This window comes from Poromitra crassiceps (assembly GCF_964638095.1).
Source record: "Poromitra crassiceps genome assembly, chromosome: 2".
In the NCBI taxonomy this organism is placed as follows: Eukaryota; Metazoa; Chordata; class Actinopteri; order Beryciformes; family Melamphaidae; genus Poromitra; species Poromitra crassiceps.
Window position 1 is genome coordinate 26,118,737 of NC_139624.1, and position 15,792 is coordinate 26,134,528.

A 15,792-nucleotide genomic window follows, 5' to 3' on the forward strand; every position below is an offset into this window, starting at 1 on the left:
ATGCAGCCTGTATCGTCACAGGCTCTGTTCGTTTCTGATGAGGAGCTGGAGAAGACATTTCTGCAGCCAGAGGTGGAGCAGCCCTACCAACCCCACCTGCAAGGTAATCCCCCATGCTGTTAACATACTTCTTAGGCTCAGTCCAAAAGTCTGGACCTCACCACACTTGTGGACTCATGGACTTTGTGGGCGCTTTTCCCGGGAAGTCTGCAAGTGATGAGGTCACCAAATCCTCACTTCATCAGTCCAAGTGGATTTTCTGCAGATTTCCAGAGAGTCCGCTTGGAGTGCAGACTTCACCCACACGTCACTGATTTAATGACCCACAATTCATTGCAATATGGATGTGACATTGTACCGGTAGTTTTTCCACTTGCCGAACAAAAAAAACTATTCTGAATTTGTAAAACAATTAAAATGTTACTTGAACCATGTAGGCCAGAAATAATGTTCATCCACATCATAGTCTCGCTGGCCAGCCTCCTCTCCCTTCTGTCCGAGGAGTCTGGCGCGCAGGTCTCCATAACTGGGATAAAACCTCCCCTGCTCTACTTTGCTCTCCCATTGAAGCGACTGTTTCAGTCGCTGCCGGATGTCCGCTCCCAGCTTATTACAAGCTTTGTCATTGGCTCCGACCATGTCAATCAGAGCGGCTTCCGCTCCCTCCTCCCTGTGTGTCGCTGTAAATAGTGCCCTGCCACCGCAGTGAAAACAACAACGCTAACTAACTAGCAAGCTAACGGCAGAAACCTACACGCTAGCTCGTTGCTACACGCTGAAAACGGCAAGTTGGATTGTTTGAAACTATTTTCCAAGGGCACTGCCGCTAACCGCCGCCCATCGCAATCCCACTATGGAGACCTGCGGCGCCAGACTCCTCGGACGAAAGGGAGAGGAGGCTGGCCAGCGAGACTATCCACATCATGACACAGAAATATGTAGTACAGGTCTTAGAGGTCAACTGCATTTTATTATTGTGGTCCTTAGGCCTGTCTATCAGCGGCTTGTTTATAGCTTTGTAGTCTCTCGCCCTCGCAGACTTGATGTGATGAGATTGAACATGGTATGTATGACTGAAGTCCACAAGTCTGGAGGGTGGACACTTGGATTCGGCCATTGTATTTCCTGCACACTCTGCCCCCTAGTGCTGAGTAATGGTCTAAAGGAGGGGACAGGACATGGGAAGTGTCTGACATTTAGCAGTAACTACTTCAGAGAGTTAGATGGCCAGTGTAAGATGATTCATGTTTATTTGCACCTTTGATAAAGGTGACGACAACTCGGACTATGAAGACGAGCCCTTTCCTGATGATATTCCAGGAGAGTTTGCAGGTGGACAAACACCAGGTAAAAATAAGCTGTGGTACTCAAACTTAGACTTCTAAAGGCATGTTTTAAGATGTATATAAAATACTCTACTTTGAATAATGTGTCTGTTTCCCACACACAAAATGTTAAATTATCCGATTAAAATCCTTACAATTCCCCCTCCGTTCCTTCTGACTGATTAAAAATTCCAAAGCAACCATTCAGGGTTATCTAGAACGTAACTAGCCAATCACAGCATACAAACAAGGGCTTTAAAGGAACACTCTGCCCATTTTCAACCAGCTTTGTATCATTAGAACATCAGTAGTATATCAGAAAACTCATTAACTCAAATCAACTCTCAATAACTGTCAAACTAGATGAATGATGAATAGTTTGACAGTTATTGAGAGTTGATTTGAGTTAATGAGTCATTAATTTGAGTTAGTGTGGACCAGTGATGTCACTGGTCCACACATTAACACGCAATAACTGTCAAATTAAATGACAGACTTCAAAACAGTTTACAGTTTTCTGATATACTACTGATGTTCTAATGATACAAAGCTGGTTGAAAATGGGCGGAGTGTTCCTTTAAGTGCTGAATACTGGACAGTAGGGGTGTAACGGTACACAAAAATTACCTGTCGGTACAGTTTTGAAGTCATGGTTTGATTCATTTTCGATACAGTAAGGGAAAAAATTGCAAAACATAACATTGCTTGTTTATTATAAACTTTTGTCAACATCAATATATATATATATATATATATCAGTGGAGGTTCAGCTCCACTATAGGAAGTGAATGATGATGACATCAAAATTCCACTTTGCTGTGATGACCTGACAGTAATAGATATATTTACACGACAGTAACAGCATATTATATGCCCCTTCTTATTTTTATTTTTATTTTATCAAGCAGTAAGTTAGCTCACAAGCCAGGCAGTCGTTGCATTGTATTACACAAGCCAACAAGGGTTTAGATCTGCGGGCGGCCACGGTATGTGGCCGCAGATTTCTGTCTCCGCAAACACTGGGATACTGCAACGTCTCGGCTGCACGCGGTTACAGACGGCATGGATGTATTGTGCAAGTGAGTCAATTAAGTTCAAGTTATCCGGGCCTTCTACTAAATTCGGCGTGCAAATGGTCCACCAAGCAGCGCTCTTTTTTCGTATTAATATGTTTCATGCTGCATAGCCTGTCAAAATGCAAATAAAAACGGCGACCTTAAACTCCCACATTTTTAAACTGAATTTGGCTGGTACATCTACGGCTGACAGCGAGCTCATTTTTAAAGCTAGAGTGATGGTCTTTATACCATATGAAAGTAGAATAATTAAGGAATCGATTGGGACCAAGCATGTCAACCTAGCATGTTGGTAAGGGGGGGTAAATAACGCTTCAAAGTTGATAAGTCGTAACTTTCCCCTCCATGCATTTGAAAGTAACTAAACTAGTATGTTGGTATTAAGTTGATGACAGTAGCTGATAGTCACTCCCCCTGTCTATACGACAGCTACTGTCACCAGTGCAGTAGTGGAGTGCTTTTGATTTATTTATTCATCAAACCTTTTACTGACAAACTAACTGTAAATGGCTTACTTTATTTTGAGGTGCATTGCATTGCTCAACCAGAAATGAACCAGATCAACTCTGTTTCTCCTGGGCCTAAAATGCACCAGATGACAGCTGTTTAATCTAGGGATGCACCGATCCACTTTTTTCACTTCCGATCCGATTCTGATACCTGAATTTGGATATCTACTGATACCGATATTATGTCGATACCAATATTTTTCTTGAATATACAGTATAGGCAAAGATTTGGCCAATTATTATTTTTTAAATATACCTTACAAAAAGCAGACAAAATTAAGAAAATATACAAGGCAAAGAAGGATACTATTATACATGGGCAAATTACGGCCAGCGAGACCGTAATTCCAGCGCGGGCCTGTGCGGCTGGAATTGCCTTTTTTTTCTTCTTTTTTTTTCTTCTTTCAAACCCAAAGGAACTGATACAGGCACCAGCCCCTTAACTCATTGAGTGCCATGGACGTCTTTCGACGTCCAATTAAATAGTGACGTAGAGTGCCACGGACGTCTTTCGACGTCCAATGCGTTTTTTGACGGTGGGACGTCGATCAAAGCCTTCCGCATCTCCTGTACAACTATTATAGCTATTGGAGGTCTATAACCTATTTTACAGAACCCTTAGGTGGCGACAGTGCTCTCCAGGTTAACAGAAAGGCAGAGAAAAACAGAGAATAAGTCGTTGGGGAAACGGAAATCGCATCGCATCCGTATGCATCGATATGCATGAAGCGTTTTAACGTTAGATGTGCCTACAGCAGCAGCAGCCAATCTGCTCCCACAATTGAGTTCCTCCATGTCCGCTGCAACAGCCAATTCGCATGATCAGCCGTGGATTTGTTATTATTCTCAACTGGAAGCATAGGAGCCGGTGACAAACACACGCGGAAGCTGTAAAAAAGCTGGATGCCGCGCACATAGACGGTCGCGCACCCTTGCAGAGCAAACTCAGCAGAGAGCCACCTCCCATAAGGAGGAGTGTGCAGTTGAGGAGTGGGAGGAGGGGGGGGGGGGGGGGCGCAGAGCAGCACACAACACACAACACCCAGACAGACCCAGGCAGCAGGACATTAGCTTCAGAGTCAGTGATGTGTTTGAAATGTTTAATTTCACAAAAGGGCCAATATCTCAGCTTCTAGAAAAAAAAGGCTCTTTTTTGTTAAATCAAGCTATCTTCTCCGGCTGATAACTAAAGAACGGAAAATGATATCAATAAACCTGTTTTTGCTGATGATAGAAAAGAGTCTCATCGTTCTTTTTGCGTGTTCATTGTTTACATAGTAATATCACACAATATTCTGTGGGCCTCGAGAAATCACTGAAAAAAGCTCTGAAACTCTGGCACAGGGAGCGTCCGTTCTCCAAAAGTGGCTGGCACTCAATGAGTTAATACTGTATGTGGAAACTAGAGCTGCCGAAAATAATCGATTCAGAGATGCATCGCGATGCTTAATAGGACGATTCTGAATCGATTAACAAATATCAAAAATCGATTATTAAAAAAAAAAAAAAAAAGTTTTTTTATTTTTATTTTTTATAATCAAATAAAATAGAATGTAAGTACATGCAGTTGTTTATTTTAATTATGGATCATAATGCAATGCAATTCCAAATGCACTTTTATTTTAAAAGTAGCCACACAGTGAGAAAAAAGAAAGTGAGAAAAAATAAATCATGTATTGCGGAAAAAGTGATGCATCGATTTAAGATGCATCGCGATGCATCGAGATGCATCGTATAATCGAATCGAATCGAATCGAATCGTAGACTTGTATAATCGAATCGTATCGAATCGTGAGATCAGTGAAGATGCACAGCTCTAGTGGGAACTGGGATTATTTTCATTCTTAATTTTAATGAATTGGCCAAGTACAACTGGGGAGAAAATGGGATGGGGCGGGGGATGTTTGGGATCACCTTTTCAGTGAGCTCAGAGAAAATGTCCACTTTCAGCAGACTCTTGTGGATACTCTGCAGACATTCTGCTCAGTGAAGCTCAAACATCCAACTACTGTAGGAACAAGAACACCTTTAACAGTTCTCATGTAAGCGGGAAGTGCTGCTTTTACTGGAAAAGCTACAACACAACACCATTACGTTCATATCACATATATTGTCAATTATCAGACAGAACAGTCTGCCAGCATCAAAGACAGTATGAATGTTTCTGTTCTGTCAAGCAAAGTTGAAGCAGAAATAGGGAACGGACAGAGGAAGATGTCTTTTGATGACATTTACAATATGGAGAAGTTAACTGCCTTTGTTAAAGTGTAACTTACGCCCAAAACACTTTCTTTCAGCTTTTAACCAATATATATGACTTGGGGTGGTGTGTGAAGAATTCTGGTCAAAATTTCCACATTTGAGACCAAACTGTTACCATTGTACCATTTTTCAGCAGCATAAGTTCCCTCTATGACACTGCTTTTCTTGTGCCCTCAAATGAATGGGATACTTGGTACATCGTGTCGTCACGGTGGGTTTAGCACGCGCCCCACTCATGTGAAAAATAGTTTTTTTCCCCATTTATTATTACTGTAGTTCACGCGGCGCGAGCCCTTTAAGACCAATGCATCCCTGGGTAATGCCTACTGTGGCTAATATTAGCCGATAGTTATGTTATATGGCAGTAAAATGCCACTGAATGACCAAATTGATATAACTTTTAACCATTTCGAGTAACACTGTTTCCATACGGATCACCAGCGTTAGTTTGTTGTTTATAACGTGGCTATATTCATAACGTTTTCTATCTGATGCGTTATTTCGAATCCCACATAGGTTACGCTGGCGCAAAGCGTGTGGGTTTCAGGACGAAACAGTCTCGAGCCACTAACGTCATCTTTAGAGCACAATATTCCTGGAATGCAAGTTTAACTAAACAGTTACATGTCCTCTGCATTCTACATAAAATTAAGATATTACGGGTTGTTTTGTTTTTTATGTTACATACTTATCGGCCAAGATATGTTAGTTTATGGGGGAGGAATTCTGCCAGGTAAGGAGGGGAGTGTGGGCGGCCATCTTGCCTGCGGGGTTTTCGGATCGAGTGGAGTGCCGTTTTGCAGGAAATCTGGGGGGGTAAGTCCCGCTTTAAACATAGGATGGAACAGTTCCGGAAAAATGGGTTGACTATATGCAATGCCCCACAGGCCTGATTTTATCTTCATAGATTGAAGATAATCAGAATCAGCTTTATTGGCCAAGTACTGTATGCAAACGCATACAAGGAATTGGGCTCCGGTTAGCTTTGCTCTTAAGTACACACAGAGTACACAAGTACACACATATAGAGGGGAAAAAAAGGAGAAAGAAGGTTACACATAGTCAAGGCGATCAAGGAATACTTTGTTGGACATAAGCAAAACATTTACAGTGACTGCTATATACAATGTGGTGACTGTGCTATATACAATGTAGTAAAGTGGCTATTTTAAAATATGAATATATTAGGGAGTGTACAGTCAAAGTGTACGGTAAGTGTGCAACAACGTTACATAGGTTTGTGAACAAGGCTTATACAGATATTGCATTTTTAAATATGAATATATAAGGGGATGTACAGTAGTGCAACAACGCTACATAGGTTTGTAAACAAGGCTTATACAGGGATTGCATTTTAAATATGAATATATAAGGGAATGTACAATAAATGTGTACAGTAAAATGTGCAACGCCGCCACATAGTTTAGTCAACAAGGATTATGCAGATATTACACGGTACACGGTACAGTTGTATGCTGTTCAATGTGAACGAGGCTTGAGTTGATGGTGAACACAGTGAACATAAATTAAGTGAGTGGCTGGTTTAAGTGGTTTAGGTGTTCAACAGAGTAATGGCCTGTGGGTAGAAACTGTTTTTGCGTCTATTGGTTTTGGCGTGCAGAGCTCTGAAGCGTCTGCCCGAGGGGAGGAGTTCCGTGATGATCTTTCCTGCCCTTTTTTGAATTGAAGATTATATTGTAAGGATATCGTAAAATCATGAATATATGATGTACAATTGTATGGTATAGATAGTATTCGATCAGCAGCATCACGGTCGCTGCGGTCACATTGTTGACATACCGTCCTGCACACACAGTGCTTCAGCTGACAACTAGTAACAGCCTTATTCTTGTTTCTGTTGCGTTAAGGTCTATTACAAAATAGCTTGTTTGTATGCTGCCGTTAATGCCTGTAATAAGCAAAAGAAAAACGAGGTGAACAGACTTTGCTGTGAGGAGCTGGCAGAAAGTTTCACCTGTTTCACCTGCCTCTCTCCACTCTCCTGTGCTGACGTATCCTCAGTCTCGCTCCCTTCACGTCTGCAGACGGTAGAGATGGCATAGAAACAAACCACAGGGCTTTATTGCTATCATTACTACAGCCATGTATAACACAGGCCACCATCCTAACACAACAGGAACGATAGAGGTAAGGTAACGCTAATGGCGGCTAGCTTCCTATATAAGCGCTGCTCTCACATTAGCCCCGGCCCATAATGTTCCGCTATGTTGTCCATATAGCGTATACACTCTCGAACTATCGTCACACAAACTTCCATAAGTCAATTGGGGGACTCGGCTGTTCAAAACGCTCTCCTACCTGTCTCCGACGTCCGATTGCTGATCCAAAGATATAATAATCCTCCTACGGAAGCCAGTAGTTTAGGCGGGTGGTTAAAATGATACTGCTGCGTGAAACAACCGTTTAAAAGCAGTCTTTCTACAGCCTGTGCCGTATTTAGGAGAGGAGAAGCTTCCCAGTGCCGAGAGGAACCTTGGGATTTTGAGTATTTCATGACATGTTTTGCTTCCCAGGTGCGCTGGATTTGATGATTTGATCACTGTGCCGCCGTCTCCGTGTGACTGCTCACTGCATGCAAGTGGTGCACCATGATAGTGAGATCAAACACACCCTGCTGTTTCACTTGCAGAAACCGAAGTCCGAAGGAGGGCTGGCCTTACCAGTGTTTAGGCACTACTTCTGGGCTGCCAATGTTAGGGCTTTAATGTTCTGGCGGCATGTTAGGGCTTTAATGTTCTGGCGGCAAGGGACTCCTGGCGACTTAATGCTCGGGGCCCCCCTGTGGCTGAAAATGGAGGCCAGCTCTCTTGCCACCTGTTCTTTACCAGCCGTGTTATTTTATAAGCCAGAGAAGCCTGGGACTTTACAGCATTTAGGTTTTGTTGTGAAAAAATCCCTCAGAATTCTAAACCAGGTCAGGAATGTTTTGGGTCTACCAAATGTCTCTGTCCATACACCAATTTGTTTTAATCACTCTTTTTTGCCTCCGTGGTCGGACAGAAACTATCATGCCTGGAGTGAGAAGGGGCTAGTTTCCATCAAAGACCTTTACATAAATGATAATTTAGCATCATTTGATCTACTGAAGAGGAAATTTGAGTTGCCTAACACAAACTGGCTCAGATTCCTGCAAATCAGAAATTATGTTCGATCCAAGATCCGCGCCTTTGAAGCGCTTCCAAATGAACATGCCTTTTTTGATGTTTTGCTGAGCCCACCTCACTCCAAACATCTTATTTCTAGATTTGTATGTCTGTTTGATAACCGCACCATGGCCTCTACTGAGAGAATTAAAGAACCATGGCAGGGGGAACTTTGTATTGATCTACCTGACATTGTATGAGAAAAGACTTTGTCTGTGGTACAACTATGCTCAGTTAATAGTAGACACCAGCTCATTCAATTTAAAGTCGTTCATCGCCTTCACTATTCTAAGCATAAGTTGCACACGTTCTTCCCCTCTTCCCGTCTCACCACTGTGCGACAGGTGTCAGAGGGCACTTTGTCTCATGCCCTCTGGTTCTGCCCTTCACTGACGGGATTCTGGGCTAAAATATTTGACTGGTACTCTAAGGTCTACAAAATAACGCTTCAGCCGGAGGCAGGACTCGCCCATCTTCGGCTGCTCGGTGACCTCTCTGGGCTTCCCCACAGCCGTTCAACAGTCTCTGACACTGGGGACAACTGTTGCCAAAAAACGTATCCTGAAAGAGTGGAAGTCCCCCTCTCCGCCTCCTTTCCAACTGTGGTTGACGGACATGATCTCGGTCATAAGGATGGAGGAGAGGCTCAGATCCCTGAGAAACAACTCACTTCATAAGTTTCTAACTATTTGGGACCCGTTTCTGGCCTACCTCGACCCCTATATGGACGGTATCACCACATTATTGTCGATATGTTTTTTTCTTCTCTTTCCTTTCCTGTGTCTGAGCTTGTTCGTTTGTTTTGTTTGTCTTTTGTTAAAATTGAAATTGAAAAAATAAAATACAAAAAAAACTAACACACCCTGCTGTAAATTCAGCACAGGCTGTGGAAAGACTGCTTTTAAACGGGTTGTTTCACACAGGAATATAATTTTAAACCCCATGCCTAAACTACTGGCTTCCGTAGGAGGATTATTATATCTTCGGATCAGCAATCGGACGTCGGAGACTGGTAGGAGAGCGTTTTGAACAGCTGAGTCCCCCAATTAACTTATGGAAGTCTTTGTGACGCTAGTTCGAGAGTGTATATGGAGAACATAGCGGAACATTATGGGGCTACTCTCACATAGGCTGTCACTAGTTGAGAGCTGTGCTATGTCAACAACATGGCCACAGCGACCGTGATGACACTGATTGAATACTATCTATTAGGGGTGGGGGGAAAAATCGATTCACCTAAGTATCGCGATTTTTAATGTCACGATTTTTTGGATCGATCTTTTATTCCAGAATCGATAATCGCAAATAAAAAAATAATTTTTTTTTTTTTTTTTTTTTTGGGTGCTTGCAGTCAGGCCACTCACTGAACAGCAGGCCAGGCGCCGCCTACTGGTTTACTAGTGGTTTTATTACTTTATTAGTTAGTCTGAAGTAATAATTACACTTCAGGGTTAAAGTGGGTGCATCTCATTGTAAAATTGGACTTCAAACGGCCCAAATCTGGCTTCAAACGGCCCAAATTTCACGCGCGTTGGCCCATATCGGCCTGGCCTGCTTGGTATCTAATGCCCGGCCTGAATTATGATCCCAGTCCGCCCCTGTTTTTAACTATATCGCCCAGCCCTACTCATGATATATAATATACAGTCTCTAGTGTATGATTCAACTTTTCCCATGTTCTAATCTAGTGTAAAAAAGCAAACAAACTGAAAAAAGAAAAGAAAAAAATAAACAAAAATCGCAATAAATCGTAATATCGAATCGCAATAATCGTAGAATCGCAATACTTAAGAATCGCAATATAAATCGAATCGGCACCCAAAAATCGTGATAGTATCGAATCGGGAGATAAGTGAATCGCCACAGCCCTACTATCTATACATACATAGTATCTGAAATGCATTTTATGGTCATGTTTATGTCATTCTGATTGTCAAAAAAAATGTGAAGACCTGAGGAGTACTTGGGCAAGTTATTTGTTTGTTGGTGTCAGATAAACCACCAATTTAATCCCAAAACAAAAACATTCTGGGCAAGTGGTAAATTATCACATCATCTCATGGCACCAGATTTCTAATGAAGTGTGTTCGGCTGTAGACTAGTGATTCACTGTGTTTTTGTCTTTCTATGATTCCAGAAGCCCAGCCGGATGCACTGAGTTATGAAGACCTTGTGAGGCAAAGTGTGGTACGCATTCAGTGTCTTATAGAAACTGGCTATCTTCTGTCACATTACATTACCTAATGATTTAAACTGGGTATCTTCTGTCACATGACATTACCTCGTGATTTTCATTCGGTGTCTTATAGAAACCGGCTATCTTCTGTCACATGACATTTAGAGCTGAAACGATATGAAAATCATGATTATAGTGACCAAAAGTATCACGGTTATCAGTATTATCACGGTATTGTTAAAATGTGCTGAAGAATTCCAAAAAGTGGTGTTAAAAAGTGCTAATACACTCACGGAAATCATTTCACCAAGTTTTATATTGAAAACTCAGAGCCAAAAAGGACTGATACACTCACTGAAATCATTTCTTCAAGGCTGCACGTCTGCATCTGGGAGACGGTTGCCAACTTTGGTTGATGATGGACAGTATTTACCATGTTTTTCAAAGCGCTGTAATCATGGTAACACGGTAATCATGGTACCATGGTTTTAAAGGTAATAAAAAATTTGAAATGGTACGGTTATCAGAAGGAATTGTATCACGGTTATCATTAAAACCAGTTATCGTTTCATCCCTAATGCCATTACCTCATGATTTTCCTTTGCTTCACTACGTCCAGATTGAGTATAATGTATGAGTGGTAGACATTACATCATATCCAACAGAGTGTTAACAAACTAGATAAGATTATTTAGTTTTGAAACTGTCAACATTCACTTTATTAGTCACTTATTACAAATAAAATCAAATTTTGTATTACATGACATGTATTACATTGTAAAAATGATCTCACAACTATAATAAGGTGGCCCGGGGCTGCCTTGCTCGATTGCTCAACAGTTGAGCAGGTGAGCACGCCATGCTAGAAATGATTTCTAGTCATGTCTAAATCTGCAAGTAGTATCTGAACTAGTTTCTAAGTAACTTAAGTTAAGCCAAACTATATTTGTCATGAGGGAAGCTTTGCCGTAACTTTACAGTTTCTTCAGATGTGCAGTAACTGGTAGCTTATGAAACTATCCTTTCAAAGAATGGTGCATATAACGGCTTGTTGATGAAACTCTTTGCAGGAGCAGTTTTTGGTGGAGTCGCAGGGTTACGCCCAGGAAACAGAGATGTCAAGAAGAGTCAAGGACTGGGAGGACAAGATCCGTACTAAACTGGCAATACAGGTACAACACTGAGTCTGTTGTACCTGAGTCTGAATGCTCTGTACCTTTAGTGCCCCGTCTATTCATCTCAGGAGGAGGAGGAGGCTGTATTTTGGTTGCATTTTTTGTACATTGAATGTAACCGTAACACACTCGCTATATTTGCAAATTCTGTTATACTCCCTTTGATTATTGCTAGTTTTGTGAAGCAGATATAATAATGTGATGCAAGATGGGGGGGGGGGATTGGGCACCGTGTTCAGTTCTTTTTCTACTTAACATTTGTTCAAATTGTTGATTACATTAGTGTAATTCTATTCTACTCTTATGTTAAAATGTTCTTTGCTCTATCAGTATTTGCTGCTGTAATAGTCCAATTTCCCTGGGTGGGCTACCCAAATTTAATGAGTTATGTGAAATGACGTGAAACACTGACATCTGTCCCCCCTGTCATCTACTGTCTCTGTCTCTAGGAGGAGCGTCCAGTTTTTGACATCCATGACTACGAGGACAGGATTGTAGCGGCTTTAAACGGCGTGGGCAGCAGCAGGTCCTTTGCCTCCATTGTCTACGGCTTGGACAACTTTGAAGCTTGCAAGTACATGGTGGCCTCACTCCAACTGGTAAATACTACAATATTTATCCAATTCAAGACGCCTTACATCAAATCTAACATACTGTCTTTGCTATCATATGGATTGATCTGCCCCTCTGTCATCTACGTGATCTCTATTTCCGACTTGGTTAAAATCTTAAGATTTGCGGATGACACCACTGTGACGGGTCTGATCTCCTGTAATGATGAAACGGCTTACAGAGCAGAAGTCTCCTCACTAGTTGAGTGGTGCGCCCAGAACAACTTAAACCTCTCCAAAACCAAGGAGGTGGTTGTAGACTTCCACAAAAACAAAGTCGAGCTCCAACTTTTAGTCATAAATGATCAGGCTGTTGAGATAGTGGAGAGCTTCAAATTCCTGGGGACCACCATCAGCTCAAGAAATTTAAGGTATCAAAAGCAGGGATGTGTCACTTTTATCAAGCTATGATAGAGAGTGTGCTCACATTCTCTATCACAGTTTGGTTTGGTATGGTAACTGCTCAGCTGAGGACAGAGGGAGGCTGAACAAGGTCGTGAAAACGGCATCAAAAATCATCTGTAAAGATCTGCGACATCTATGGTGTCCGCATTTTAAAGCTGGGACTGAAGACAGTTAGGGACCCCTCCCACCCAGCCAATGCTCTCTTTGCCCGCCTTCCTTCAGGAAAAAGGGTATGCAGCATCAAGAGCAGAACCACTCGTCTGTGTAACAGCTCGTACCCTGAAGCTGTTAGGGCCCTTAACTCCTCCTCAGCTGTTCAGTTCACGACCCCAATCTAAACATAGTTGTAAGTATAACATTGTAGTCATTATAATATATAGTAGTAAATATAATATAGTAGTAGTTGGGTCTTTCATGCACCAGACACTTTTTATGCACCACACTTTTACGTTTCTACTATTGCACTTGTCACAAATAAAAAAGTAGAGTCCGCACATTGCTTAAAGATGTCTCCCAGTAGATTTATTTCAGATGATTCGGTTTCACAACCACCTATACAACCTGCAATCCTTGGCTTTTATGAAAGGCGCTATATAAATTAGTTATTATTATTATTATTATTATTATTAATAGGGATGCACCGATATGAAAATTTTGGCCGATGCCGATAACCGATATTAACATTGCTGTTATGGCCGATAACCGATATTTACCGATGTCGATATGATCTGTATAAAACCAAATTTTTATGATCATCACATTTTGTACACAACACTGAATTTGAAAAAGTTATGCATTTCTTTATTTGCAAAGCCTTTGGAAAAGCCCATAAATCATAGATTTACTGCATTATTTCATATCAATGTGAAGAATTTGGCTGATAATGATAACCGATATTAACATTGCAACATCTGACCGATACCGATATGACCGATATGTTAAAAAATGACTAACATCGGCCGATACCGATATGATTGCCGATATATCGTGCATCCCTAATTATTAATCCATTCATGTCTCAGTGGGAATAAACTTTTTTCCCCTTTCTGTCCTGGTGCAAAACGTCTATGAACATTGGCTACTGAGAAGTTCATAATTTACCTTCGCATTTTGTACAACAACAATAAAGAAGATCGTGAGACCGAAACATCTACTGGGAGACATATTTAAGCAGTGTGTACGGACTCTACTTTGTTATTTGTGATTGTTGCTTCTTAGTCCTGCACCTGCTGTTTTGAGTGGATGTGCGCGCTCTACTTTTTATCTGTACTATTGCACTTGTGCCTTTTTTCTACATAGTTCATTTTGCTCTGTAAAACTTACTGTACTATAAAAGGTACCATATACTGTACCTAACCGTCGTTTTTACGGATTTTTTTTTAGTTTATACATTTTTACAGAAATGTAGTTCTATTGCCCTGTGGATGTGGGATTGTAAATCGTAAATGGCCTGCATTTATATAGCGCTTTGGGCTTTACAATCAGTAGGTACATTCACCCATTCATACACCGATGGCGGCAGGCTACAACGCAGGGTGCTGGCACACCATCAGGAGCAATTTGGGGTGCAGTATCTTGCCCAAGGACACTTCGACATGGAGGAAGCGGTAATCGAACCACCGACCTCTTTTATCCAAAGCGATTAGTGGACGACCCGCTCTACCTCCTGAGCTACAGCCACCCCATTGTTGTCATTACTTTGTCATTACTGTCTGTTCTGTTTGCCTGTAATGAGCAGAGCACTCACCAAAGCAATTTCCAATCAATTTTAATTGATATGGCAATAAACTATTGAATCTTGATCTTGATGTTGTGGAACGTGGTGTGACGAGTTCTCTGCGCTCACCCCCAGGCCAACGACAACACAGTGGAGGTGGAGAGCGTGGAGGGGTTGGAGGAGAGCCTGGACACCATGGGACTGACTCTCCTCAGCACACACAAGGCCACCGACCGCTTCAAAACTCTCCAGGCCTCCGCAGCTGGAAGCGCTACCTGACCTGCCAGGGTGTAGGTGTGGGTGGAATTGTGGTGGTTCAACACGTTCTGTTGCATTGAATAAAAGGGGGGGGGGGGGATTGGGCACCGTGTTCAGTTATTTTTCTACTTAACATTTGTTCAAATTGTTGATTACATTAGTGTAATTCTATTCTACTCTTATGTTAAAATGTTCTTTGCTGTATCAGTATTTGCTGCTGTAATAGTCCAATTTCCCTGGGTGGGCTACCCAAATTTAATGAGTTATGTGAAATGACGTGAAACACTGACATCTGTCCAAGGCCACCGACCGCTTCAAAACTCTCCAGGCCTCCGCAGCTGGAAGCGCTACCTGACCTGCCAGGGTGTGGGTGGAATTGTGGTGGTTCAACACGTTCTGTTGCATTGAATAAAAGGTTTCTAAGGTTTTATGTTTCCACAGTCAGTCTTTAGTCCAGTGATATGGATTACTATTTTAATTCGGTGTATACATTACTATTATGTGGCCTGGTTCCATGAATTGCTCGAGTGACATGACAATTGCTTGAGTGACATCGCTAATGACATCACGATTGCTCCAGTGACATCACTGATGACATGACAATTGCTCCAGTGACATCACTGGTGACAAATCCGCTTGAGCCGGAAAAACTCTGGTAACTTGACTTAGCTGACACCTAGACGACAGCTAGTCTTCCTGGGGTCCAAGACAATACATGGATTACATGACAGACACGCAATGAATAAAATAGGCTACACAAAATAAAACAAAAACTAATTGGAATAAAATAAAAATTAAAGAATGGAAAAGAAAAAAGCAAATCTAAAACCATGTGGTCAGCTAGCCCTCTAGCTAGTCCGTAGACCAACATTTTAATATAGCCTACCATTAGCACATTTTTTGCAAAACAAACAAATCAGACAGAAGGAGCTGTGATAAACATCAGGATAGTGTGTGAGACAAGAGTGTATGTGGGATCTGAGTTTCCTTAAAATATGCCTTGCCTTTATTTTGATGGAACTAATATTACTTGGAAGACAGCTCCATGACATAATAGCCCTGTATATGATTGCTTTTTCCATGTAGTTGGATTTTGGTCGGGGTAAAGTCATGT

At 41.7% G+C, this 15,792-nt stretch overlaps 1 protein-coding gene across 1 annotated transcript in view; it reads left to right on the forward strand.

Annotated features, from left to right (window-relative positions):
* Nucleotides 1-14,699, forward strand: part of LOC310799160 (condensin-2 complex subunit H2-like) — a gene marked incomplete at both ends in the record, with an annotated part of 33,370 nt that extends 18,671 nt beyond the window's left edge. The window contains 6 exons of the mRNA XM_083661727.1: nt 22-103; nt 1,270-1,347; nt 10,474-10,523; nt 11,583-11,684; nt 12,137-12,286; nt 14,556-14,699. Of these exons, the coding sequence (XP_083517853.1) occupies nt 22-103; nt 1,270-1,347; nt 10,474-10,523; nt 11,583-11,684; nt 12,137-12,286; nt 14,556-14,699 (606 nt within the window). The remainder of the gene's footprint in view (nt 1-21; nt 104-1,269; nt 1,348-10,473; nt 10,524-11,582; nt 11,685-12,136; nt 12,287-14,555) is intronic.
* Nucleotides 14,700-15,792: the final 1,093 nt, after the last annotated feature.